The sequence below is a fragment of the Hypanus sabinus genome, chromosome 5, assembly GCF_030144855.1.
Source record: "Hypanus sabinus isolate sHypSab1 chromosome 5, sHypSab1.hap1, whole genome shotgun sequence".
In the NCBI taxonomy this organism is placed as follows: domain Eukaryota; kingdom Metazoa; phylum Chordata; class Chondrichthyes; order Myliobatiformes; family Dasyatidae; genus Hypanus; species Hypanus sabinus.
Window position 1 is genome coordinate 85793550 of NC_082710.1, and position 27062 is coordinate 85820611.

The following is a 27062-nucleotide window of genomic DNA, read 5'->3' on the forward strand; positions in this document are numbered from 1 at the left end:
TCGGGATCTTCTCCATCAACTTACCAACCACTGTGGTAAGACTCACTGGTCTATCATTTTCTGGGCTATCTCTACTCCGTTTCTTGAATAAAGGAACAACATTTGCAACCCTCCAATTGTCCAGAACCTCTCCAGTCCCATTGATGATGCAAAGATCACCAGCAGAGGCTCAACAATTCCTCCCTCGCCTCCCACAGTAGCCTGGGGTACGTCTCATCCAGTCCCAGCGACTTATTCCAACTTGATGCTTTCCAAAAGCTCCAGCGTATCGTCTTTCTTAATATCTACATGCTCAAGCTTTTCAGTCTGCTGGAAGTCATCACTACAATCACCAAGATCCTTTTCCATAGCGAATACTGAAATATTTATTAAGTACCTCTGCTATTTTCTTCAGTTCTGTACATACTTCCCCACTGTCACGCTTGATAGGTCCTATTCTTTCATGCATTATCCTCTTGCTCTTCACAAACTTGTAGAATGCCTTGAGGTTTTCCTTAATCCTACCTTCCATCTACATCTATAGAATTTTTTGAGTGTATTTTTTGACATGCCAAATTTCTTCAAACTCCTAATGAAATTCAGCCGCTGTCTTGCCTTCTTTATAACTGCATTGATATGTTGAGACCAGGTTACATCCTCAGAGATCTTGACACCCAGGAACTTGACATTGCTCACTCTCTCCACTTCTGAACTCTTTAAGAGATTGGTATGTGTTCCTTCATCTTACCCTGCTGAAGTCCACAATCAGCTCTTTTGTCTTACTGATGTTGCACGCCAGATTATTGCTGCGACACCACTCCACTAGTTGGCATATCTCACCCCTGTGCGCCCTCTCGTCATCACCTGAGATTCTACCAACAATGGTTGTATTGTCAGCAAATTTATTGATGGTACTTAAGCTATGCCTAGCCACATAGTCATGTGTATATATAGAGTAGAGCAGTGGGCTAAGCACACACCCCTGAGGTGCACCAGTGTTGGTCGCCAATGAGGAGGAGATGTATTCACCAATCCACACAGACTGTGGTCTTCCGGTTAGGAAGTCAAGGATCCAGTTGCAGAGGGAGGTACAGAGGCCCAGGTTCTGCAACTTCTCAATCAGGATTGTGGGAATGATTGTATTAAGCGCTGAGCTACAGTTGATGAGCTGCATCCTGACATAGGTCTTGTATTGTCTAGGAGGCCTAAAGCCATGTGGCGAGCCATTGGAGAATCAGTGGATGTTGTGTACTTTGTTGTTCAGAAGGCTGTTGAGAAGTTGTCGCGCATGAGGCTGCTTAACAAGATAAAAGCCTCTGGTATTACAGAAAAGATGCTAGCATGCATGAAGCATTGGTTGGCTGGTGGGGGGCACAAAGTGAACGTAAAGGGAGCCTTTTCTGATTGGCTGCCAGTGACCAGTGGTGCCTGCAGGATTCGGTGTTGTGACCATTTCTTTCACGTTATATGTCAATGATTTGGATGATGGAATTGATGGCTCTGTGGCCGATTGTGCAGATGATACAAGCATAGGTGGAGATACAAATTGCGTTAAAAATGCAGGGAGGCTGCGGAATGATCAGGACAGATTAGGAGAATGGGTAAAGAAGTGGCAAATGGAATACTGTGTTGGAAAGTGTATGGTTATGCATTTTGATAGAAGGAATGAAAGCATAGAATATTTTGTAATTGAGGAGAAAATTCAAAAATACGATATGCAAAGGGACTTGAGAGTCCTTGTGCAGGATTCCTTAAAAGTTAATTGGCCAATTGAGTCCGTAGTGTGGAAGGCAAACACCATGTTAGCATTCATTACCACAGGACCAGAATACAAAAGCAATGATGTAATGCTGAGGCTTCATACGGTATTTGTGAGGCCTCACTTTGACCACTAAGAGCAGTTCTGGAACCTTTATTTCAGGAAGGGTGTGCTGCTGATGCAGAGTGTTCAGAGGAGGCTCACCAGAGTGATTTTGGGAATGAAAGACTTATCCTATGAGGAGTGATTGATGGCTCTGAGTCTCCACTCTCTGTAATTTATAAGAATGAGGGGCTATCTCATTGAAACTTATCAAATGATCAAAAGCCTCAATAGAGTAGATGTGGAGAGGATGGTTCCCATGGTGGGAGATTCTAGGACCAGGAAGCACAGCCTCAAAATAGAGGCACATCCATTTAGAACAGAAATGAGGAGGAATTTCTTTAGCCAGATTCAGATTCAGTTTATTGTCATTTAGAAACCACAAATGCAATGCACTTAGAAAATGAGACAACGTTCCTCCAGAATGATATCACAAAAGCGTATGACAAAACAGACTACACCAAAAAATCTACATAACGTTTGGTAATCCTTAATCCAGAGTCCGGAGAGGCTGCTGCATATTGATATCGCGCTACCATCTAGCGCGTTCCCCGGAAAGGAGCTCCAAATCCACCAGACAAACAAGACCAAGAATTAAAGCTACAAGACCTGCACAAAACCACATAATTACAACAGTGCAAACAATAGCATAATTAATAAAAAAACAGACCATGGGCACAGTAAAAATAGTCCAAAGATGATAGAGGAATACAAGTTAAAAAGGAATCTACACACAGTTTCCACAAGTCCCGAGAGTCCTGACAGACTCGCCATCCCATGCCGGCAGCAGAAGGGCATACCCCCGCTATGGACTTCCATGGCGCCACCTGACTCAGCCTCGCAAGACAACGAAAGCTCCGTCGAAACCAGCCTTGCAGATGCAGCACACACCAAAAGCGACCTGACCGCAGCAGACTCCGAGTCCGTCAAACCTCCGAGCCTCTGACCATCCCCTCCGGCACAGCTTCTCCAAGTACCATCCTCTGCCGAACGTATTAAGACGGCCCTGCCAATGCCCATTGGCGATGTGAGCCCAAAGACTGAGGGCCAGTTCTTCCCAGCAGAGACCCAGACCTCACAGCAGCAGCAGCAGCAACAAAGAGGTCTTCCTGGAGATTTTCCGATGTTCCTCTGTGCTCCCACATCCATTTTCAATCGATTATGATTGTGCACGGCACCCTGCTTCACAAATAACAGATAGTCAGCTCCAGAGTGGCCGCTGCAAGCTGCATCGCGCCGCCATCTTGGAAATATTTTTATATTTTATATGGTGGTGAATCTGGAATTTGTTGCCACAGTTGGCTGTGGAGGCCAAGTCACTGGGTATTTTTAAGGTGGAGGATAATCAGTTCTTGATTAGTCAGGAGAGAAGACAGGAGAATAAGACTGAGAAGGAAATGGATTAGCAATGATGAAATAGTGGAGCAGACTCAATGGGCTGAGTGGCCTAATTCTGCTCCTACATCTTCTGGCTTTACAGTCTAATTACTATCAGGATGATGTATGCCCTGTTCATGTTCCACGGTCTTTCAGGTTCTTCTTTAAATTCAGTACATTTCTGGTGTTTTTCACTTATTGATTTCTGTGTGTTAGACATATTTGGAATGATTATATTTATTAAGTAAGTTGTTCTTGTTTGTTTATCCTGTAATATTATACCCAGACAATTTTTATGGATTGTCTTATCAGTAATAATGGATCAGTTGTAATATAATTTCCAACACTCTGACTCTAAAACTGGATCAGGTTCTACTTGCAGTAGGGAAAGGTGTCTTTTATGAATTGGTATTTTAAATCAAGATTTTAGTGAATGATGTTTGAGTTACACTACTGCAGGATCCTGTAACTTCTAGTTTCTCGTGGCATTTTCTGCATTATGGTCTTGAATTTGTTGGTTGTTTATTATTGTGCCAATAAAAAATATACACCTTCCATGGAAGTTTTTACGTTTCATTGTTTTACAACATTGAATCACAGTGGACCTAATTCAGCTTTTTTGACACTGATCAACAGGAAAAGATTCTTTTGTTTCAAAGTGAATTCAAATCTCTACAAATGATTTAAATTAATTACAAATATAAATTTTCCTCCAGAATTTCCCTGTATTTTGTTGTATTCATTTTATCATTTCCTTCACAAGCCTTCCAGGGCCTGCCGCAGTGAAGCATCCCCACAGAACGATGCTGCCACCATGGTAGGGATGGTGTGTTTTTGATGATGTGCAGTGTTTGGCGCATGCCAAACATTGTGTTTAGGCTGTTGTCTGAAAAGCTCAATTTTGGTTTCATCAGACCATAGAACTTTCTTCCAACTGACTTCAGAGCCTCTCATATGCCTACTGTCAAACTCTAACTAAGGTTTCATGTGTGTTTTTTTCAATAGTGGTTTTCTCTTTGCTATTCTCCCACAAAGCTGCAACTAGTAAAAAACTTGGGCAACAGTTGTTGTACATACAATCTTTCCCATCTCAGCCACTGAAGCTTATAACTCCTCCAGAGTTGTCGTAGGTCTCTTGGTGGCCTCTCTCACTAGTCCCCTTCTTGCATGGTCACTCAGTTTTTGAGGATGGTTTGCACTAGGCAGATTTACAGTTGTGCCATATTCTTTCCATTTCTTGATGATCGATTTAACTGTAATCCAAGGTATACTCAGTGACCTCAAAATGTCCTTGTATCTATCTCCTGACTTGTGCTTTTCAATAAGCTTTTCACAGAGTTGGTTGGAGTGTTCTTTTGCCAGGATACTGACTCACAAGCAATTGGACTTTCCAGATACAGATGTACTTTTACTACAATTAATTGAAACACCTTGACTGTACACAGGTCTCCAAAAACAGATCACCGTTTAATGAATTTTGTGACTTCTAAGTCCAATTGGCTACACTAGTGATGGCTTTCTGTGCCATATTAAAGGGGGTTGGAATAGTTATGCAATCAATTATTTTGTGTTTTATATTTGTAATTAATTTTGATCACTTTGTAGAGATTTGTTTTCTCTTTGACACGAAAGAGTCTTTTTCTGTTGATCATTGCCCAAAAAAAAAGCCAAATTAAATCCACTGTGATTCAATGCTGTAAAACAATAAAACATAAAACTTCCAAGCAGGGTGAATAGTTCTGATAGGCACTACATGTATTTTGATAATTTTTTGTGTTAATTACCTGGTCCTGTATTGCCATGAGGATCCCCTCTGTTTCCGGGAAGAGGTCTTATTCTCTGAACCAGGCATTCAACACTTCCTTGTGGACATCTCAGCTAGTGGCATGTCTTCCGTGTAAGGTCATGCTCTTTCAGTGATTAACTTGCTCTTCAGTTGGGATAATTCCTTCGTTGTTCTGAGTTGTGCTTTCATTTAAGTTTAGTGGTGTGTACTTCTTATAAGAATTACATATGCTCGCATGAAGTGCAGAATCCTATTTTCATTAATGAAAATATATCCATAGAAACTCTGCCTGACTGTTGTGTAAATTTTTACGTCTGTTATTCCTCTTTCCCTTTCTGTCCCAGGTAGTGTTAATATAAGCCCATTCAAACGTATGTCGTGTTTTCAAAAATTTGTCATTTTGGTTCTTATTTCTCTTTGTTAATATTCCAAATAGATTTTGGACCAAGATATTATGACAAAATAATACAATAATATTTTTTACAGTGAAAGTGTTTGTTTCCTTTTTTATATTTTTGCTATTGAGCCATTTTTGGAAGATTTGCTTAAGCCTTGAATTAAATTCTTTCAATGTTAGTATTTTTATCACATGGATGCCAGCCTTTGTGCCTGTCTACATTAATTCTATTTGCCCACATTAAGACTATATTCTTCCATGCCTTGGCAATTTAAATGTTTTTTTCTAAATACCTCTTTAAGTATAATGATTGCTCAGGCAGCTCGTCCCAGATATCAAACCCTCTCTGGCTACTCAAGTGTTAAGTTCTCATGAATTTAATGTTAAGAGCTGGGGAAAAATATCAAGCAATTTTTGTTTCAACTCATCTAACCATTTGGATAATCAAGTGGCATCCTGTTATTCTAAGCTCTTAATCTCTCATTAATTACACTTGAACTGGGAAGCACCATTTGTATAATTTCTAATTATTAGTGTTTGGCTGAATAGATAATAAACTTTCTCAAAGTGTATGGCAAAAATCTTCCTGCACTAATGTAGCCCAGTAGCAAACAAGTATTAAGAACAATAGAACATTTGAATCAGTATCGTGTGAACCAATATTTTATTCTTCTGATCATTTTTAATTACCTCTCCATTGGTGGACAATGCTTCCAGCTGCTTTGGCCCTAAGATTCAAGAATCAAAATTCACAATTGTTTAATGTCATTCCCAAAACACAAGTGTAAAATAAAATGAGATCACTGTCACTCTGGATCCCATGCAGCACAAACCAAAATATAAGATAGAGAACCCCATAATAAGAAGTAAAAATACATGAGGTAGCATATAAATAGACTGTTAGGCACAAGAGTATCTGTACATAAAGTGTCTCTTAACAGGAAATGATTAAGTAATAGTGGTGAGATATGGGGCTGTGTGGGGTGCTGGGTTAGTGGATAAAGGATAGAGCCTTATTGCTTGGGGAAAGTAACAGTTTTTCTATTTCTAGAATTCTCTCCTCAATCTTTGTCTATGTACCACTCCTCTCCTAGATGCTCCTCAAAACTCACCTTCAGTATGTATTCTGTTAACTTTTTGTTTGATGATGTTTTTTGAAATGCTGATTACTTTTTGTCACATCAAAGGCTCCACATAATTGGTTGTGGCTGTTGCTTTTAGTTTATTGTACATAAACATGCATAGATCTTTGAAGGTGGCAAGGAGGGTTATGAAAAAAACCAGCAAAGTGCATGAAATTGTCAACTGCAGAAATAGAAGCACTGGTAAATTGGCTTATAATTGTCACACACTGAGGTACAGTGAAAAACAATGTTTTGCAAGCTATCCATACAAATCATTTCATTGCAACAGTGTCTTTCAGTAGTACAAAGATGAGCAATAAATTGCAGAGAATGTGAACCGGAAACAGGCAGTGAGGAGCAAAGCCATATTAAGGTAGATTGTGAGGTTAGGAGTCCATCTTTTTGAACAGTATAAGGGTACTGTTTAGTATCCTTATAACAGGCAAATGCTCTCAATGGCCACTTTAGAAGGTGCACCTGTACATCTGCTTGTTAATGCAAATAACTAATTGGCCAATCGTGACAACTCAATGCATTAAAGCATGCAGACATGGTTAAGAGGTTCAAGTTGTTATTCAGACCAAACATTAGAATCAGGAAGACATGACTTTGATTGCAGAATATTTGTTGGTGCCAGATGGAGTAATTTTGTCATCTCAGAAATTCCTGATTTCCTGGATTTTCATGCATTACAGTCTGTAGAGCTTACAGAGAATGGTGCGCAGAATGCAAAAATGGTTGCACCTTGAAATGGATAGGCTACAACAACAGAAGAGCAGAAACATAGACATCGTGACTACTATATTAGGTATGGGCAGTACCAGATAAAGTGGCCACTGTGTGTACAAGTTGCCCTTGAACCTGGTGGTAGGTCCTTTCCAGTCTTCTGTCACTTATGCCCAATGTGAGGAGCAAGAAGTGAAAATGTCCCTAGTGGGCAATGTCTTTGATTATTCTGGCTGCAGGAAGTTACAGATAGAGTTCATGGAAGGGAAGCTAGTTCCCATGATGTGCTAGGCTGGCAACTTTCAAGTTCAAGTTTATTTTCATCCATTTGTACACATAGACACAACTAAACAAAATGATGTTCCTCTGGAGTAAGGTGCACAACACAGTACATATAACTCACGTGAAGTATTAATATCTTAGCAAATATTCCAGTAGATTGACATTTTGCATAATGTGTATTTATGACACAAATCAAAAATTAAACAGTATATGCTACTGGCACTTCATAGGTGATGAGACCTGCATGGTGGCAGGGTGTTCAGTAGTCTCACAGCTTGAGGGAAATTGTCTCCAGTTTCTTGCAATCTTGGGCGGAGCAATTGCCGTACCAAGCCATTATTCATCTAGGTAGGGTTGAGATCATGTTGAATCTTCGTATAAGGCTGGTTTGTACCTTATCCATTTCCAGTCATTGTACTCATCAAATTTTGTTCCCCTATCTATTGGTCATGTTATATCCAGTTTGCTTTATTTAAAAAAAAACTTGCACTGCGGCCAAAATGCCTGTACTTAAGAAGAATTGGATCCTTAAAGGGTTTCTCTGGAACCCAGCTGATAAATGAAAGTATTCCAGCAACAAGATGAGACTTGGAAAGCTGAGAGAGAAGGAAAGATGGGAAAAGCTTTGTTAGAGGTGAATAATGTGTACTTGTTAAAAGAAAGGAATGGTTTCCCATTAGCAGATTGTTGAGGGGCCATGGTGCAGATATTCAAAGTGGAAAAGACACTGGGATAAATGAGCAAATATTTTCTCATGCAGTATGGCTATGAACTGGAACTCATGAATGATGGAGGCAGAGTTAAGTGAGAAGTGGACAAGCAAGAAGCTAGATAATTTGAGAGTAATAGGAAAAGGAATGTGGAACAGCGACTCAATAGATTGCTCTGGAGAACCCACCATAATATCAATGGGCTAAATGGCAATCCTTTGCCTTTTTGATTCTGTTATATACCTGAACTTGCCCAAATGTGACTGCACATTTTTCTTCAGGCTTTTGCCATGCATCTATCAATGACCTTAACAGTTTGACCTAAACAGATCAGATACCTATAGGTCTATAAATTGGTCCACTACATAAAATGGACTAGCACAGACAATTGCAAATGAAAATTGATATGAGTATCTGGAATTAAACCTGAAATTCTCCTTATTTACCTGTTTTAGTTACACCTTGACGAGATCATTTAATCACCAAAACTTCAAAGGAATTCATACAGGCTTAATGCCCAGGCCAGACTCCCATATATAAAGACTGAAATTCTGACAGGCTGCCGATAAGTAATTGGTCTACAGTTCTTTGTCATATGTTACCTGTGTAATGTGTAACAAGTTAGAAAATCAAGAGTTGTGCTTGGAAACTGGCTTCAAACTAAAGCCTGTTTAAATGAATTGGAAATGGCTTGAGAACTTTCTCAGGATAAGTACAGCTTTATTTTTCTGCCATTTTCTACTTGTGTTTAATTAGGCTCAGTTTGGATTTTACTAGCATTGTTCAAATTGGTGTTAGACTTTATCTGTAATAAATATCAGATCAAAGCTATTGGAGTGAGTAAATTCCAAAATCTTATATATCCACTAAACAGTATAATCCAGTAATTGGAACTGTCAGTTCATGCATTATTAATGTTGAATGTTTGGTTGACTTATTCTTTGTCTAGCTTTCTGTATTTGATTTCCTAGTGCATAATAAATGGTACTTACTTAAAAAAAAACATAATGCAATATTTTTCCGGTTGCATCCTCTTCTGTATCATTGGTTTATTATTGAAAGCAATTTGTAATTCCAGAGTAATTATTTATAATGCAAGACAGAAAAGCTTCATTTATCATTTCAACGTTTCATTGATTTGCCAAAAGAAGAAACTGAAAGAGCCAAACTACATTATCGCTTTCAAAAAAAGTAAAGTGAAAAGCATTTCTGATGTTAAGTCTTGATGTTAAGGCCACTAGATTGAATAAGAAGTAGAAGTAATGAAGACAAGATGATTTGATGAACAACTTGAATAAAAATTTGACCTCTACTACTTGTGCTCAAAGTATAACGTAGCAACTTATGCAAACTGAGCTCTTCTGAAATGTAACTCCATTGAAGTTGATGTCTTTGAATTTTACTTCTGAAATTCAACGTTATTGTGATGTATTATGTGGTTGTCACATGCAGCAGATGCCTACATCATGCACATAAACAAAACTGAAGGATTTACACTGCTCAATAAGTTTGAGCTCGTGAGCATTCACGATAAGAAATAGAAGTATAGTGAACCAGTATGCGCCCTGAATATCCCCCCTGACATCCATTTATAACATGGCTGATCTGCTGTGTTGTTCTTTTTTCCAGAAATTCCCCAATTCCCCACCTTCTTTGAGTAAAATATGATGAGAATGGCTTCAACAGAGTAAGGGTGGAGAAAAAGAGTATAAATAGCATGGCATATTTGAAGCAAATTAAAATTTCTGAGGATCAAAAATCTACTTAGTTTGCCATATACATGTATTTAGAATTTGTTATGGTGTGTTGGTGTGACATGCAACATAAAATATCAGCATTCAAATATCATTAAATAATTATTAAATTGAAAAATTATGTAAAATATATAAAATCACATACTTTATATAAAGATTAGTTATTAAATTAAAGAATAATATAAATTTTTAAACAAAATTATATGAAATATGATAGTGTGTTATTAATAATGGGAGAGACATTAACAAATATCAGTACAGGATAATATTATAAAGGTAGAACTCAAACCTGAGAAAAAGTCTTCTTTCACAACACAAACAAAAAATCCCTAAAGGAGCTCATCTCGTCAGGCACTATCTTTGGACAGAAACAAACAGTGTTCGTTTTGGGCCGAGTCTCTTCACCATGATTCAAATGATGGCTGTCCTGCTGAGTTGCTCCAATATTTTGTGTGTGTTGTTCAAGATTTCCTTCATCGGTAGAATGGCCTGTATCAGTTTCTTCTTTCATTCTGCCCAGAAACGTAGGACATCACTTTCATTCTGGCTTAAAATAATCTTTCTGGCCTTCTCTGGATATAAAAATACAAGATAATTTTCAGCAATAAAAATGCAATTCAACAACACTCCTTTGAAATAAATTTAGAATTTTTCTTTGATTTACTTCTTATTCAATGAATTGTAATCAAGTTTTCACAAGAATGATCCTGGAAATGTAAGTGTTAATATATGAGGTGAGCTTGATGGCTCTGGGCCTGTATTTACTGGGGTTTAAAAGAATGAGGGGGATCTCACTGAACCCTATCAAATATTGAAAGGCCTAGGAAGAGTGGATGTGGTGAGGATGTTTTCTGTAGTGGGAGAACCTGGGCCCAGAGAGCACAGCCTCAGAGTACAGGAGTGTTTCTTCAGTACAGAGATGAGAAGGCATTTCTTTAACCAGAGGATTGCTAAACCAATGGAATTCATTGCCACAGATAGGTTTGGAGGCTAGTCATTGGGTACCTTTAAGTCTGAGGTTGATAGGTTTCTGATTAGTAAGGATGTTAAAGCTTATAGGTAGAACGCAGAAGAATGGTGTTGAGAGAGATAATAGATCAGCCATGATGGAATGCCAGAGCAGGCTTGATGAGCTGAACGGCCCAATTCTGCTCCTATGCCTAATGGTCTTATGATCTTTATTAAGGTTTATGAACAATTGCATGCAACAAGACAGGAAATACTCCTTAGAGTGACTACAGTGCTACAAATTAAAATATATAATTTTCCCTTGAAATACGTGTAGTATATATTGAGGAAAAGCTTCACATAAAAAGAAATTGTGACTTAAAGAACCTGAAGTATTGGAAACAGGGAAATAAACTAGAAGTCAAAAGGCACAATGTAACTACGGAAAGGTAGGTCAGAAATTCATATTTCATCACGCACAAACCTCTGAACTTGAAAATGTTAATATTTGTGAAAGACATGTCCCATTACTCTTGGATGTACGAGAGACATAAAGAATATCTGATTGAAAATTGTCATCATTAATTTATTTCTGTCATCTTCGCAGGCCTTTCCAGGAAACTCCAATGCAGACAGTGTTGTGCATTACAAACTGCAGTACTCCATCAGAGCCAGATTCCTACGCTTTGCCCCCCTCAAGTGGAACCCCAGTGGTAGAATAGGAATGAGGGTTGAGGTTTACGGCTGCCCCTACAGTGAGTACATGCTTTAAAAAATGTCTTTACTTTAAAGTGATTTGCTTCCACTGAATATTGGATGTCCATCAGATATAAGTATCATCATTGAAATTGGTACCAGAGACAAAAACTCAGTAATACCTGCATTTAACACCTGAACACATCCTTTGGAAATGCTTTGAAGGATTGCATATACCAGAAGTTACTTGTGAACAACTGCCACTGCTGTATAAGTAAACTTAATGACCTTAGGTTACCTGTAGAAATTAAGTTCATCAGTTAGTCATTGTGTTGGCAATTTTGGCCAGAATAGAAGGAGCACTTCCTATTATTTAAATAAGTATCTTAAAGATTAAACACCTTTAATCAGCTTTTGAATAACAATTATCAGGATAGTTGATAGGAGTTGGCTGGGAGCCAAAATTCTGAGCCATCAATCAGAGAGGTATGTGATTCAATTCTCTTTAGAAGTTGGAGAGTTAAATTTGCATATTTTCTTACAACACAGATACTGTATCCATTATATCCATGCTGCATCTTATCTGACCCATTTCCCTGCAATATTCTGCTGTAACATATTAAGGTTGTTATAGCCGGGGGTGGTAATGGGGACAAGCTCCCACCACCTACTAAATGCTCCCAATGGTGTGCGCCTCAGATAGCCTCTGACAACCAAGTCCAGCTCCTGCCCTTCACATGTGACTTAGCTACTACGCCCAGTGGAACAATTTCTACTGACAGGAGAAGGGGCAAAGGTGGATTACTGGCGCATTAAAACCAGTTGCTTCGGGGAGATAAGGCTCGTCAGCCATGATGCAGCTTATCTTGGAGAAGGAAAACTCTGATCACAAACCTCTGCTGCCTTGTGGCTATACCACTCATGGGGAAGGCTTTGGGAGTAAACCCCAAGGGAAGAATTTGCAGACCTGGAGTCCCTAAGTCAGTCATACGTAGAATTCAATGCAGACTGACAATTCCTGTGATGCTGCTGATACTGAACTGTATCAGTTTCTGTGGTTCCTTTGGGTACATCAGATGCATGAAGAGAGGGAGCTTGCAACTTGGGCAGCAGCTTGCTCTCCATATTGTACTGCCCAGGCTTGTGTAGCTGGACAGCTAGAATGAAATATTTATGGTCAACTCTGACCAACGGAGTCCCACACATCCTATTCTCTCTCACATGCATATCAAAGTGTGGGCTTGGTTACTGTGCTCTATTTATATAAAAATAACTCCACACTGATGCTCCCACCATCCAACTGCAACAATGTGTTAAGCTGGCTGAGAACCAACACATCAGGATGTGGGCAGAGGCCAGAACACACAAAGTCTGCAGACACAGGAAGACGCTAGACAGGTTGCTCTCAACATCAAGACGTAACTCATGTTGCTGGAGCTGAGGGGCAGACTGCATAACTTGTTCCCCAAGTAATTCATTGAACATCTGGAATAAGGAGCAAATTAGTTTCAGTAATAATAACCGAATATCAATCAGATTATTGTAAAAGTGTCCTTCAGGGAATAAAGTCTGGCCTCCGCCCCTCCTGGTCTCACTTTGGTAATTCCAGATCCACCGGTGTTATTTCCTCTTAGCAGCCCCCTCAATTTTAAGGTCACATAGAGATGGTCTTTAAATGCAAGCATTATTAGTGATGTCAATATCCCATGAATATACAGTACTGTGCAAATATCTTAGGCACCCTAGATTTTTTATATGGTTTCAGATGGTGTGGCGTCAACAGAGCTCTAATCTCAATGTCATCAAAGCTGTCTGGAATTACCTGGAGAGACAGAAGCAAGAGAGACAGACAAAGTCTGCAGAAAAACTATGGCAAGTTCTTCAATATGCTTGGAACAACCTACCAACTGATTTTCTTATAAAGTTGCACGACAGTGTATCTAAGAGAACTGATGCACTTTTAAAGGCCAGGGTGGTCACACCAAGCATTGATTTGGTTGAGTTTTTTTTTAACTGTTTACTGCTCTTTATAATTTTTTTTGATATTTAGGAACTTCTAATTTCATTATTTTTGGAAGCATCTTCACTTCACAGAATTTTTTATATGTACCTAAGTCTTTTGCACAATACTGTATAATTAAGATTTATATACTTACTTCTGTTAACTTTGTCCAATATCTACCCTATGCTGGGATTCCAGGCAAGATTATGAAAGGATTAAGGGACAAAAGTTGCAAGCCAGTCACAATGAGCGGTGAATCACAGTAACATGTGTCCCTGAGATTCATCCTCTCAGAAACTACTTTGAGAAACCAATCTAGCCTCTAAAAGAAAAAAATAAATATCCTTCTCGGGACTGTTTTTTCTGGGGCTGAAGTCTCTGTGTTCTGTTAATTGGACAGGGTGATGAAGCTTCGTCTTTACTGAGATTTGCCTGGAATGAAAGTGTTTTAGTAACATTGTCTTGAAACAAATTGTTGCACAGCTTGTGCCAATCAGTCAGTATTAAAGTGCACTTGGAATTGTGAATGAGTGGTTAAGTGGACCCAATGAATTTATCTCCACAATTGTCTGTGGCAATGAATTCCACAGATTCACCACCATCTGGCTAAAGAAATTCTTCCTCATCTCTGTTTAAATGGACCTCTCTCTATTCTGATGCTGTGCTATTTGGTCCTAGACCCACCCACTACAGGAAACATCATCTCCACATCCACTCTAACTAGTCCTTTCAACATTTGATAGGTTTCACTGAGATTCACCTCTCATTCTTCTAAACTAGTGAGTACAGGACCAGAGCCATCAAACTTTCCTCATATGTTAATCCTTTCATTCCTGGGATCATTCTCGTCAACCTCCTCTAGACCCCCTCCAATGCCAGCACATTGTTTCTTAGATAAGGGGCCCAAATATTGCAAGTATATTGCTTGAATATCTAGTCATCTTGAAATGAATACTCACATTGCATTTCCCTTCCTTACTACATAGACAATCTTCAAGATGTGGTAAACATTAAATCACACTCTTGACCTGTTTGATTTTGGAAAGGTTTATATGTCCAGGAGAAGAAGCACTTGATCATATATCCTGTCTCTGATCTGCACTCTGTGTCCACCTTACACCTGTACACTTACTCTTTATCTAATCAACCAATCGTGTGGCAGCAAGTCAATGATTAAAATCATGCTGACATGGTGAAGAGTTGTTGTTCAGACCAAATATCAGAATGGGGAAGAAATGCGATCTAAGTGTCCTTGACCATGGAATGGTTGTTGATGTCAGATGGGGTGATTTGAGTATCTCAGAAACTGCTGATCTCCCAGACTTTTCACCGACAACAATCTCTAGAGTTTATAGAGAATGGGGCAAAAGACAATAAATATCCAGGGGTCAGCAGTCTGTGGGTGAAAATGCCTTGTTAATGAAAGGGGTTGGAGGAAAATGGCCAGAGCAGCTCAAGTTGACAGAAGGGCAACAGTAACACAGATAACCACACTTTACAACAGTGGTGAACAGGAGATCATCTCTGAATGCACTACACGTTGAATTTTGAAATGGATGAGTTACAGCCGCAGAAGACCACTAATACAGGCTCAGTGACTACTTTATTTGATAACTAATAAAGCAGCCACTGATTACATATTTAATTAGTTGTAAATTTGGTCAATTCCCAGGATGTTGATTGAATGTAAGATTCACTCTACCTCCTGTTAAAGATGATTAATGCTTGGAGGTTGTACAGTGCAAGTGTTACTTGTCATCAAAAACCTACTTACTATCCATTCCAGCATTTCAGCATTTAAAAATTTCCAAGAAATGTTCCATCATCTGAAAGTTATCCACTGAAATTAGTTCATTTTGATACTTCACCCATTGCAACGAACTTGTGCTTGATGATGTCAAGCGTTAATTTTTAGAGAATACTAAGGAATAGTGTGTATTAAATACCACTGGAAGAGATAAGGGAACCATTAGGAGAGAAGAACCAGATGATGGGGAGATGGTGTAGTGTGAAGGGGACCTGTGTTTAAAGTGAGTGGATGGAGCCAGAAGGGGAAGCAGCCAATGATGGGCAAAGTCTTTTGCATCTCTTCTGTTTCCATATTGTCTCTATCCATGAACTTTTGAAACTATAAACTGTTGCATCATTCCAGGGAACGGTGGTGCAGTATTGCCTTCTATTTTTTCCTTCTAACATTGCCACAGATGGCTGTGGAGGCAGTCATTGGGTATACTTAAAGTGGAGGTTGATAGGTTCTTAATTAGAATGTGTGTCAACTGTCACAGGGAGAAAGCAGGAAAATGGGCTTGAGAGAGATAATATAAATTATCCATGATTGAATGGTGGAGCAGGCTCAATGGGCCAAATGCCCTCATTCTGCTCCTATGTTTTATGGTGTTATGGCCTTATTGATCTCCTTTGAATGGTTTTACATTAATTTGGGTGAGAAGATAATCATTTTGTCTTGGTTCTTCATTAATCTCAGTTCAAGGAACTGGAGAGTTGGATATTTCCTGTAAGGAGTCCTTGTAACCTGATACCAAGAAGGCTTTGTCTGTGAGGAGAGGACATGTGGGAATACTGGCCTCTTGCTAGATTTTGTGAGAAGGATGATTTCATCATAAGCAATTCTAGAATATCTCCATGCTGTGTGGAGAGAGGGCTGAATGAATAAGTAAGAGTTTTACCCCATTAAACCATTGAAACCGTGTCTACATGTGGGAATATGTTTGATGGAAAATGAAGAAGAATCACATTTTGAATGCATTTCTTTACTGCTAAGTTTGGTTGTTGAAGTCTGTGGTGTTCCACACTAATGAAAAAAATAGATCTTTGCAAAAATAGTAAAGGAAAACCAAACAATATATAATCGTAATTTTATTTATTTATTTATTGAGATACAGCATGGAATAGGCCCTTCTGGCCATTCAAACTGTACTACCCAGTAACCCCCGATTCAATCCAGCCTAACCATTGGGCCATTTACAAGGACCAGTTAAACTACTAACTGGTTCATCTTTGGACTGTGGGAGGAAACCAGAGCACCCAAGAAAATACAGACTCTTTACAGATGGCATCAGAGTTGAGCTTCTGATGCCAAAGCCCAGAGCTGTAATAGCATCACACAGTGTGCAGGCACACTTAATAAAGCAGCCACTGAGTGTATAAGATACTGATGGGGATTGACAGGGTCAATGCAGAAAGGTTTCTCCTCAGGAGTACAGTCATAAGTAGTCATAGTTGCAGAATATGCATTTTCTTGTGTGTGCCTGAGACGTGAAGGAATTTCTCCTCTTTTAGCATTGAATCTCTGAAAGACTCAGATTCAGATTTTCTTGTCACATGTACTTTGAAACATACAGTGAAATGCGTCATTTGTGTGACCAACCAATGCACCCAGGAGGTGCTAGGGGCAGCCCGCAAGTGTTGCTACGCGTTACAACACCAACATAACATGCTTGGCAGTGTTCTCAGAACACTGTGTTGCCTTGTCCCATCCAAGCGACAGAGTAACAAAGCAAAGCAAGATGTTTTTCCTCCCTCTTTCCTACCCACCCACACTCCTGCATCCATACATGGTCCTCTGACTCAGGAGAATTCTCGGATTGCTCTATCCTTGAGAGGTGATGGAGACATACAGAAGCGAGTTGTATCCTTCAGCCCACCAAGTCCACACAGAACAACAACTATCTGTTTACACTAACCCTACATTAATCTTGTCTTATTTTCCCCTTATTCTCTTTGGATTCCATTACACAATCAGCAATAAACCTGCTAACCTGAATGTCTTTGAGACATAGATGTAAATCAGGGGAAACATGTGTTCACAGGGAGTGTGTGCACACTCCACACTGGTGGTCAGGATTGAATGTGGATTATTGAATCCCTGAGGCCGCAGTGACACTCTCAGTGTCACTGTGCCACCTCGGAGGTAAAGAAGTTGAGTGAATATGTTCACTGGAGATAGGTAGTTTTTGTTAGATGTTAGGTATGTGTATCATGTATTATGGAGAAAGTGAATCTGAAGTCAAGATCATGTTAGTCATGATTTTATTGAATGATCAAGAAAGCTCAAGGGGCTGTGTGACCTATTCCTTCTCTTATTTCATTTCTTATTGTACAATTGCAATTTTGTTTGTGCATAATTCAAAAAATCAATACAAGAAATAAAATGATTTGTACTACTTTATATGTCTTTTGATCTTCAAAGTTCAAAGTAAATTTATTATCAAAGTACAGATATGTTATCATATACAATCCTGAGATTCATTTTCTTGTAGACATTCACTATAAATACAAGAAACACAATAGAATCAATAAAAGATTGTGCCCAGCAGGACAGACAAACAATCAGTGTGCAAAACACAGCAAACTGCGCAAACACAAAATTAAAGAAAAAAATAATAATAAATAAGCAATAAATATTGAGAACATGAGACGAGGAGTCCTTGAAAGTGAGTCCATAGGTTGCAGGAACAGTTCAGTGATTTGGTGAGTGAAGTTGAATGAAGTTACACCTCTGGTTCAGGAGCCTGATGGTTGAGGGATGAAACATATTGTATGCCCACTTGTTCTTAAGCACCCTTCCCCTAAGAAAACAAAACACATTGTCTTTCACTTATCAATGCTCCTCCTGATATCATTCACTTCTTACTTTAATTCTCACTTTCCAGAGAAGAAATTCCTAGTCTAGGCAACCATGTGTAAGAGTAAGAGTTTTACCTCTGCTGGTAAATCTTGCCAGGATCAAGCGTCTAAACTTCAAGCATTCTTTTCTTCAGCTGGCCAAATGTTCTTATGGCACAATGATGAACTTAACTGTAGATACATGCTTTCATTACCTTTTACAACTGTATGACATGAGAGCGTATGCCATAAAGTTTCCAGTTGACATACTTTCTCAATTTGATGATAATGAAATGCAGTAGCCAGCTGAATTCCATGAAGCCAGCTGAAAGAAAACTTTGCACTTCATGTGTCCCTACATGAAAATGTATTACAAATTTTACATGAAAGCATTTAGAGTAGTCCTGGTCTATTTATAGTACACTCCTCATCAGTTCTGGTTCAACTGCTGGTACTCTTGCCTTTGAATTGGAATGTTTTGGATTTAAATTTCATTTGAGCACAAAAATCTACAGTAAAGCTCCACTGAGAGTTTTCTCCTGGTTGTCCTCAGTTTGACCTCAGTTGATGCCAACTACAAACCAGCTGTTTGCCTATCACTTTGCATTTTTGTTGGAATTTCCTGTGTACTGGTATATGTGAGAGCTGAGTGAAGTAACTTGGAAGGTGAACTGCAAATGAATTCCACCACGAAATGTTGGAGGAATCTATGAATATTATATTAATGCCCCTGCTGCAGACTGTGGCGACCCATTTCCTGGCACATCCGAACCGACTCACAATTAGATAGCCTACGGGGGTTTGCGAGCACAGAGCTTTGGAGCCTCTGCGCCCGCCATGGGGGGCAGGTTGAGGGAGGCTTAAAAGAGGCGGTTGGGCTACGGCGGCTGGCCTCCTGTATGTGTGGGATAGAAGGTTGGGACGCCGGTTTTTGGTCGATACTGGGGCTGAGATCAGCGTTTTACCTCCGACGAGTTACGACACCCGCAGCAGGGCACCGGGTCCCCCCCTGAGGGCCGTGAATGGCAGCACAGTAAGGACCTATGGCACCCGTCAGGTGCAGCTACAGTTCGGCTCCAGCCAGTTCACGTGGGACTTCACACTGGCCGCCGTAGCCCAACCGCTTCTGGGTGCGGATTTTTTGCGGGCTCACAGCCTACTGGTCGACCTGCCCAGGAAGAGACTGGTACATGCCGAGACCTTTCAGACGTTCTCCCTGGGTGCAGCCCAGTTGCCAGCCCCTCACCTCGGCTCCATCACGCTGTCCGACAACGACTTCACCAGGGTCCTGGCGGATTTCCCATCGGTTCTGGCACCGCAGTTCACAGCGGCCATGCCCAGGCACGGTGTACAGCACCACATCCCGACCCAGGGACCACCCCTCCACGCCCGCGCTCGGCGGCTTCCCCCGTACAAGCTCCAACTGGCGAAGGAGGAGTTCCAGAGGATGGAGGAATTGGGGATCATCCGGCGGTCCGACAGCCCATGGGCCTCCCCCCTGCACATGGTGCCCAAAGCGACAGGGGGCTGGAGACCGTGCGGCGACTACCGCAGGCTGAACGAGGCTACCACACCGGTGCCCTGTGCCGCACATTCAGGACTTTGCAGCAAACCTGCACGGCGCACGGATCTTCTCCAAGGTAGACCTCGTCCGAGGGTACCATCAAATCCCGATGCATCCTGATGACGTCCCCAAAACGGCTCTCATCACCCTGTTTGGCCTTTTCGAGTTCCTCCGCATGCCGTTCGGCCTGAAGAATGCCGCACAGACATTCCAGCGGTTAATGGACGCGGTGGGACGGGACCTGGATTTCGCGTTCATCTATTTGGATGACATCCTCATAGCCAGCAGCAGTCGTCAGGAGCATCTGTCCCACCTCTGTCAACTCTGCGCCCGACTGAGTGAGTACGGTCTTACAATCAACCCCGCCAAATGCCAGTTCGGACTCGATACCATTGACTTCCTGGGCCACAGGATTACTAAAGACGGGGCAACCCCTCTGCCCGCTAAGGTAGATGCGGTCCGCCTCTTTCCCCGACCCACCACGATCAAAGGCCTTCAGGAATTCATAGGTATGGTCAATTTCCTCCCTTCCTCCCTTCAGCTGCCCGGATCATGCGCCCCCTGTTCGCCCTGATGTCGGGTCCGAGCAAGGACATTACCTGGGACGAGGAGTCTGCTGCCGCTTTCGTTCAAACGAAGGAAGCTTTGGCGGACGCCGCAATGCTAGTACATCCCAGAATGGACGCCCCTACCGCCCTCACAGTGGACGCATCAAACACGGCAGTCGGTGGGGTGCTGGAGCAACTCATCGCAGGTCGCTGGCAACCCCTGGCGTTTTTCAGCAAACACCTGCAACCACCCGAGCTCAAATACAGTGCTTTTGACCAGGAACTGTTGGCACTCTACCTGGCAATCCGGCATTTCAGGTACTTCCTAGAAGGTCGGCCCTTCACTGCGTTCACGGACCACAAACCGCTTACCTTTGCGTTTACGAAAGCGTCCAACCCCTGGTCGTCCCGCCAGCAACGCCACCTGTCCTACATCTCTGAATACATGACGGATGTCCGGCACGTCTCGGGTAAGGACAATGTCGTGGTGGATGCGCTCTCTCGCCCTACCGTTCATGCCCTTTCCCAAGGGGTAGACTTTGAGGCACTGGCAGAGGCGCAGCAGGCAGATGAGGAGATTCCGAGTTACAGAACCGCAGTCTCTGGTTTGCAGCTCCAGGACCTCCCCATGGGCTCGGATGAGAGGACCCTACTCTGTGACGTCGCCACCGGCCAGCCCCGTCCCGTCATCCCGACAGCCTGGCGGCGCCGCGTTTTCGACTCCATTCATAACTTGGCACATCCCTCCATCCGGACAACTGTCTGGATGGTTTCCAGCAGGTTCGTTTGGCACGGACTCCGCAAACAGGTTAGTGAATGGGCCAAAACGTGCATGCACTGCCAGACGGCCAAGGTGCAGCGGCACACCAAAGCCCCACCGCAGCAGTTCCATCCTGCCCACAGGCGTTTCGACCACATTCATGTGGATATTGTGGGCCCCCTGCCAGTGTCGCGCGGAGCGCAGCACCTCCTGACTATTGTGGACCGGTTCACAAAATGGCCAGAGGCAGTCCCGCTCACCGACACCACCTCCGAATCTTGCGCCCGAGCCCTGATCGCCACCTGGATATCTCGCTTTGGTGTACCAGCCCACATTACCTCCGACAGAGGCGCCCAGTTCACCTCCAGCCTGTGGTCAGCTATGGCCAGCCTTTTGGGGACTCAGCTGCACCACACAACTGCCTACCACCCACAGTCGAACGGGCTAGTGGAGCGTTTCCACCGTCACCTGAAGTCGGCCCTCATGGCCCGCCTGCGAGGAGCCACCTGGGCGGACGAGCTTCCCTGGGTCCTACTCGGCATCCGCACAGCGCCCAAGGACGACCTGCACGCCTCGTCGGCCGAGTTGGTATACAGCACGCCCCTGGTTGTCCCCGGGGAGTTTCTACCAGCCCCAAGGGGGCAAGAGGAAGATCCCGCAGCAGTCCTGGGCAGACTACGTGAGAAGCTCGGTAACCTGGCCCCCATACCCACTTCACAGCACGGGCGGCACCCGACCTGCGTACCCAAAGACCTACAGAACTGTAAGTTTGTGTTTGTACGAAGGGGCGGGCATCGGCCACCGCTGCAGCGGCCATACGAGGGGCCGTTTATGGTGCTCCGGAACAACGGGTCCACGTTCGTGCTGGACGTTGGGGGGAAGGAGGAGGTTTTCACGGTGGACCGCCTCAAACCGGCCCATGTGGACCTGGCGCAACCGGCCGAGTTTCTGGCACCTCGGTGCAGAGGCCGACCTCCCAAGCAGGTTCTGGCCCAGACTGTGGACATTGGGGGTGTATCGCCAGTTCTGGGGGGGGGTTATGTGGCGACCCATTTCCTGGCACATCCGAACCAACTCACAATTAGATAGCCTACGGGGGTTTGCGAGCACAGAGCTTTGGAGCCTCTGCACCATGGGGGGCAGGTTGAGGGAGGCTTAAAAGTGAGGCTGAAGATTTCGAATAAAGTTTTTTCCTTCGACTGCAGTTACCGACTCCGTGTCGTAATTTTAGCGCTGCATGTAGCACACTGCTACAAGACAATTCTTTCAGACTTTAACTAAAATCTAAATGGTAGAAGGTACGCTGTTTATTCAGAATGGATTATCACAAAAGCAGAATTTGAGTAAGTTCCTTTCATTCCATAGTACACAGGAGTGTTTAATCAATTAATTATTTTTTATTCAGAGCTGCAGTAGGTGAAGACTGTTCTGGCCCAATGAATTTGCCTTGCACAATTACACCTGTGTGACAAAATTAACCTACTAACTGATACGTCTTTGGGATGTGACAGGAAACCAGAGCACCCAGAGAACACACACACAGTCATGGGGTGAACGTGGCAGGAACTGACCCCTGATTGCCGGCACTGCAGAGTAACTGTAGAACACTGAATATAGAGCATTACAGCAAAGTTCAGGCCCTTCAGCCCGTGATGGAGCGACATTTAAACCTACTGAAGGCCAATCCAATGCTTCCTTCTCACAAAACTCACCATTTTTCTTTCATTCATGTGCCAACATTAAGAAGTGACTGAGATCACTAGATTCATGGGCACCATTAGTGAAGCTAGGTTTTCTCTTCATTCTACAAGTTATCTAATTAATTCCAATTTGCTGTAATGGGACTTTCTCTCCCGAGCTAGATTAATAATCTTGCTAGGTCTGTTGCTGAACCAATGATCTAATCACTTCTGATTCTACTTATTTTTTTCCTTGAAATCATATTGTTTCCTTAAAATTAAGTGAGGGTTGGTAGAATGCAGGGGTGAAGCTTTCCCTAGGACTGACTCAAAATCAGGTTTATCATCACTGACAGACATCATAAGTTTGTTTTGTGGCAGCAGTACATTACAATATATAAAAAGTACTACAAGTTACAATAAGAAATTATATATTTCAAAAAGAGAGCAAAAGAATGAGGCTGTGTTCATGGACCATTCATAAATCTGATGGAGTGGGAAAAAAGTTCCTAAAATATTGATTGTGCGTCCTCAGACTCCTGTGTCTCTTCCCTGATGGTAGGGATGAGAAGGGGGCCTATCCTGGATGGCTGGAAGACAGTATTACTCTGAACTGGAATGTTTTCTGCTGATACAAGGGTGTGCAGATGTAGCAAATCTAGAGCAATAGACAGACTGCTGGAGGAAGCCCTGGGTGCAACAACATCTGCAGGGGCAGAAGAGACAGTTGACATTCTGGATCAAGAGCCAGCATTAGGACTGAGGGGGAAATGACAAGTATAAAGGGGCGAGAAGAAGGGGATAAGGCAGATGATAGGTGGAACCAGCTGAGGTGTTGGGTGATTGGCTGATGGAGCCAGCAGAAGGATGGAGTTTAAAGACAAAGACTGATGTAAGATAGGTGGAGAAGAGAAGTAGCAGAAACAGTGGGAAGACGGTGAGAGAGGTATTCTTGTCAAACAGAAGAGAAGAAATTCAAAGTCAGTATGCCTTAAAAAGAATGTGAAGTGGAATAGTATGTTGGAGTTGTTTATGTTATATCTTGTGGCAATGCTCCTAGTAGATGAGCTTAATTGTGGGGAGGACTTTTCCTGTGATGGATGGAAGTACGATTACTGAGATAGTGGGTGTGGAGCAGTTAAGAGTGAGGACTGGAGCTGGCAGAAGTAAGTTTATATGAAGTATTTATGACTCAGATAAAGGTCTTCCATATTGCTTCTGTCTTCATTAGCAAACACTTTGATTTGGCTCCTCATTTTCCCCAGCTGCTACCGCTGAACTGAAGAGCGGTCCATCTTGCAGCAACTCAGTTGGTTAAAGTTTACTGCATTGATCTTGTCCTTGGTTCTGAGAAATGTTGCTCCCTCCTGAAGTCCCCTGTGTCTTTTTCTTTCTGCAGGCCTTACTGACTTATTATTTCTGCATAATTTTACAAATTCTTGGTGGAAAGTTTTGCAGAGCTCTGGGTAAAAGGACTAGAATTACACTAATTGGTTATTTTCAAGGATCCAGCACAAGAACAATAGTCAACATGTCCTGCAGTACTATGAGATTCTAAGACTCCACAACATTCTTCATATGTATGATTTCTTCTGGTGTCCAAGGAACATACACTTTAAATTCTTCAATGCTTTTTAATGATAAAACTTAGTTCTTGTCCTTTGTCAAAAAAGATTTCGATTGGAGCTATCTCTATTAGTCCATAATGTACAGGAGCAGAATTAGGCCATTTGGCCCATTGAATCTGCTCTATTATTCCATTATCCCTCTCAACACTGTTCTCCTGCTCTTTCCGCATAACTTTTGACACATTGATTAATCAGGAAGCTATCAACCTCCAATCTAAATATACACAATAACCTAGCCTTCACAGCCGATCATTGCAATGAATTCCAGATTCACCTTCCTCTGGCTAAAGAAATTCCTCTTTATGTCTGTTCTACATGTACATCCCTCTATTCTGAGTTTGTGTCCTTTGGCCCTAGACTGCCCGACTGTAGGAAACATCCTCTCCGCATCTATATATCTAGGCCATTCAATATTCGATAGGTTTCAATGAGATAACACCTCATTCATCTATCTCCAGCAAGTACAGGCCCAGAGCCATCAAATGCAAACCATACATTAACCCTTTCATGTCTGCATTGTTTCTGAAAATAAAATTCTGGAAATCCAAAATAAAATCAGAAAATATCTAGTAGTTCAGGCAATTACCAGCAGTTCTGTTTTTATTTCAGCATAATCTTTGTAAATTTCTACCTTACTTTTTAAATTAGGTGATTTTTGAGTATTAATGCTCCTCTTATGTTAACCTTTTCAGTCCTTGGACTATTCCTGTTAACCTCCTCAGGACTCCCTCCAATGCCAGTACATCTTTTCTTGGATAAGGGGCCCAAAACTGCTCACAATACTCTGCAGGGTCTGACCAGTGCTTTATAAGGACTCAGCATCAAGTCTTTGCTTTCATATTCTAGTCATCTCCAAATGAATGCTAACATTGCATTTGCCTTTCTTACCACTGACTCAACCTACAACTATTTGCTATTTTAATTTTTCTCCTGGCTTCTTCCCTTCCTGCTGGCACTTTCCTTAGTGCAGAATCTCACACTGAATTCCTTCCCATTTAATGTTCATCTATTTTCAAATGTGTGGTTTCCCTGTGGATGAGAACATCTCTTGGAACCTCTGAGCTTTTTCTGTCAAATTAAACCTCCTCAGTGAAAGAACAGAAATTGATTGTTTGCATCGAAACATGATCAATGAATCTACATTGATGTCTTCCCATTTACATTTTCCATTAATGTTTCTTGTGTAAATGTCATTTTGCCTTTGTGTGGTAAAAAAACAAGGCTGAACTGACTGAAGAGAGAAAAATTAATATGCTTTCATATGATAAAGATTAGCTTTAACAGACCTGTTCATTTTTGAGGAAAGGCAAAGACTTTTGAGGTGCCACAAAGAAGAATGAATGTTTATGTTTACACCATTTCTTTTAGGACCCCAGACATCCGATAGACTTTACAACAAATGCAGTCTATTTGAAGGAACTCAGCAAGTCAGGGAACATCTGTGATGAAAGGAAGCAGCATCGGCCAAAAAAGAACTCAGACCATCCAGGCTACTACCATCAGGAAAGAGATGTGGAAGCCTTAGATCCCATACCACCAGATTCAGGAACAGTTAGTCTACTTCAACCATTAGGCCCCTGAACCAGCAAGGATATCTTCACTCACACAAAACTGAACTGATCACTGAACACAACCTACAGACTCACCTCCAAGGATCCTACAACTCACGCTTGTAGTGTTTATTTGTTTGTTTGTTTTTTATTTATTGCTTCTTTTTGTGTTTTGACACTTTGTCAGGTTTTTTTGAGTGTGGTTTTTCATCAGTTCTATTGTAGCACTTCGTTCTACTGTGAATGCCTGCAAGGAAACAGGTCACATAATATTTGTGACACAAACTTCAATCATAAATTTACTTATTTACTTGAACTTCGAACTTCAAAGAGTCGACGTTTCAGGCCGAGACCCTTCATCAGTATATTTGAAGTGAAGCAGTTGTTCCAATGTTCTGATGTTGTAGCAGCCTACTTGCACACAATGTTGTTCTGATAATATGACTATTGCTGTATTAATCTGTGTTAGTCATATTAGTCAAAGTGTCCTACACCATGAACACAGGCCCTTCACCCACCAAGTCAATGCCGATCATCAACCACCATTTACTGTGATTGTAAATTCATCCCATTTTTAAAGCTCCTCATGTTACCACCAGTCAATATTATTCTGCTGTGTAAGATAACCTCCTCTTTAAGAACACCACTAATGTTGTCAGCAGCACACATATTAATCATAACTCTTACATTCACATTGATGTTGCTCATTTATATAATAAACAGCAAGGGATAGCAGTGCTTATGGTATGTTCCTCGTCACAGGCTTCCAAATTAGGGAAAGAAAAGATATGATTCCACCATCATTCTCTATCCAATTACCAAGCCAATTTTAGATTGAATCTTCCATGGATCCCAAGATGTCTAAACCTTTGGACCAGCATTCCACATGGGTTTTATTGAACTCCATATGTATCCTATCAACCACAAAGCCTTCAATATCTGTTGTTAATTTTTAAAAAAGGCAATTAAATTAGTCAGCAGGTCAAAGTTCAAACTGACATCACCATATACTATCCTGTGGTTCACTTCCTTGTAGCCTTCACAGTAGGATGAAGAAATACAATA

At 41.6% G+C, this 27062-nt stretch overlaps 1 protein-coding gene across 1 annotated transcript in view; it reads left to right on the forward strand.

Annotated features, from left to right (window-relative positions):
* LOC132394274 (contactin-associated protein-like 5) overlaps positions 1-27062 on the forward strand; it is a 1716192-nt gene that overhangs the window by 559313 nt on the left and 1129817 nt on the right. Inside the window, exon 4 of the mRNA XM_059970198.1 lies at positions 11552-11699. Within this exon, the coding sequence (XP_059826181.1) occupies positions 11552-11699 (148 nt within the window). The remainder of the gene's footprint in view (positions 1-11551; positions 11700-27062) is intronic.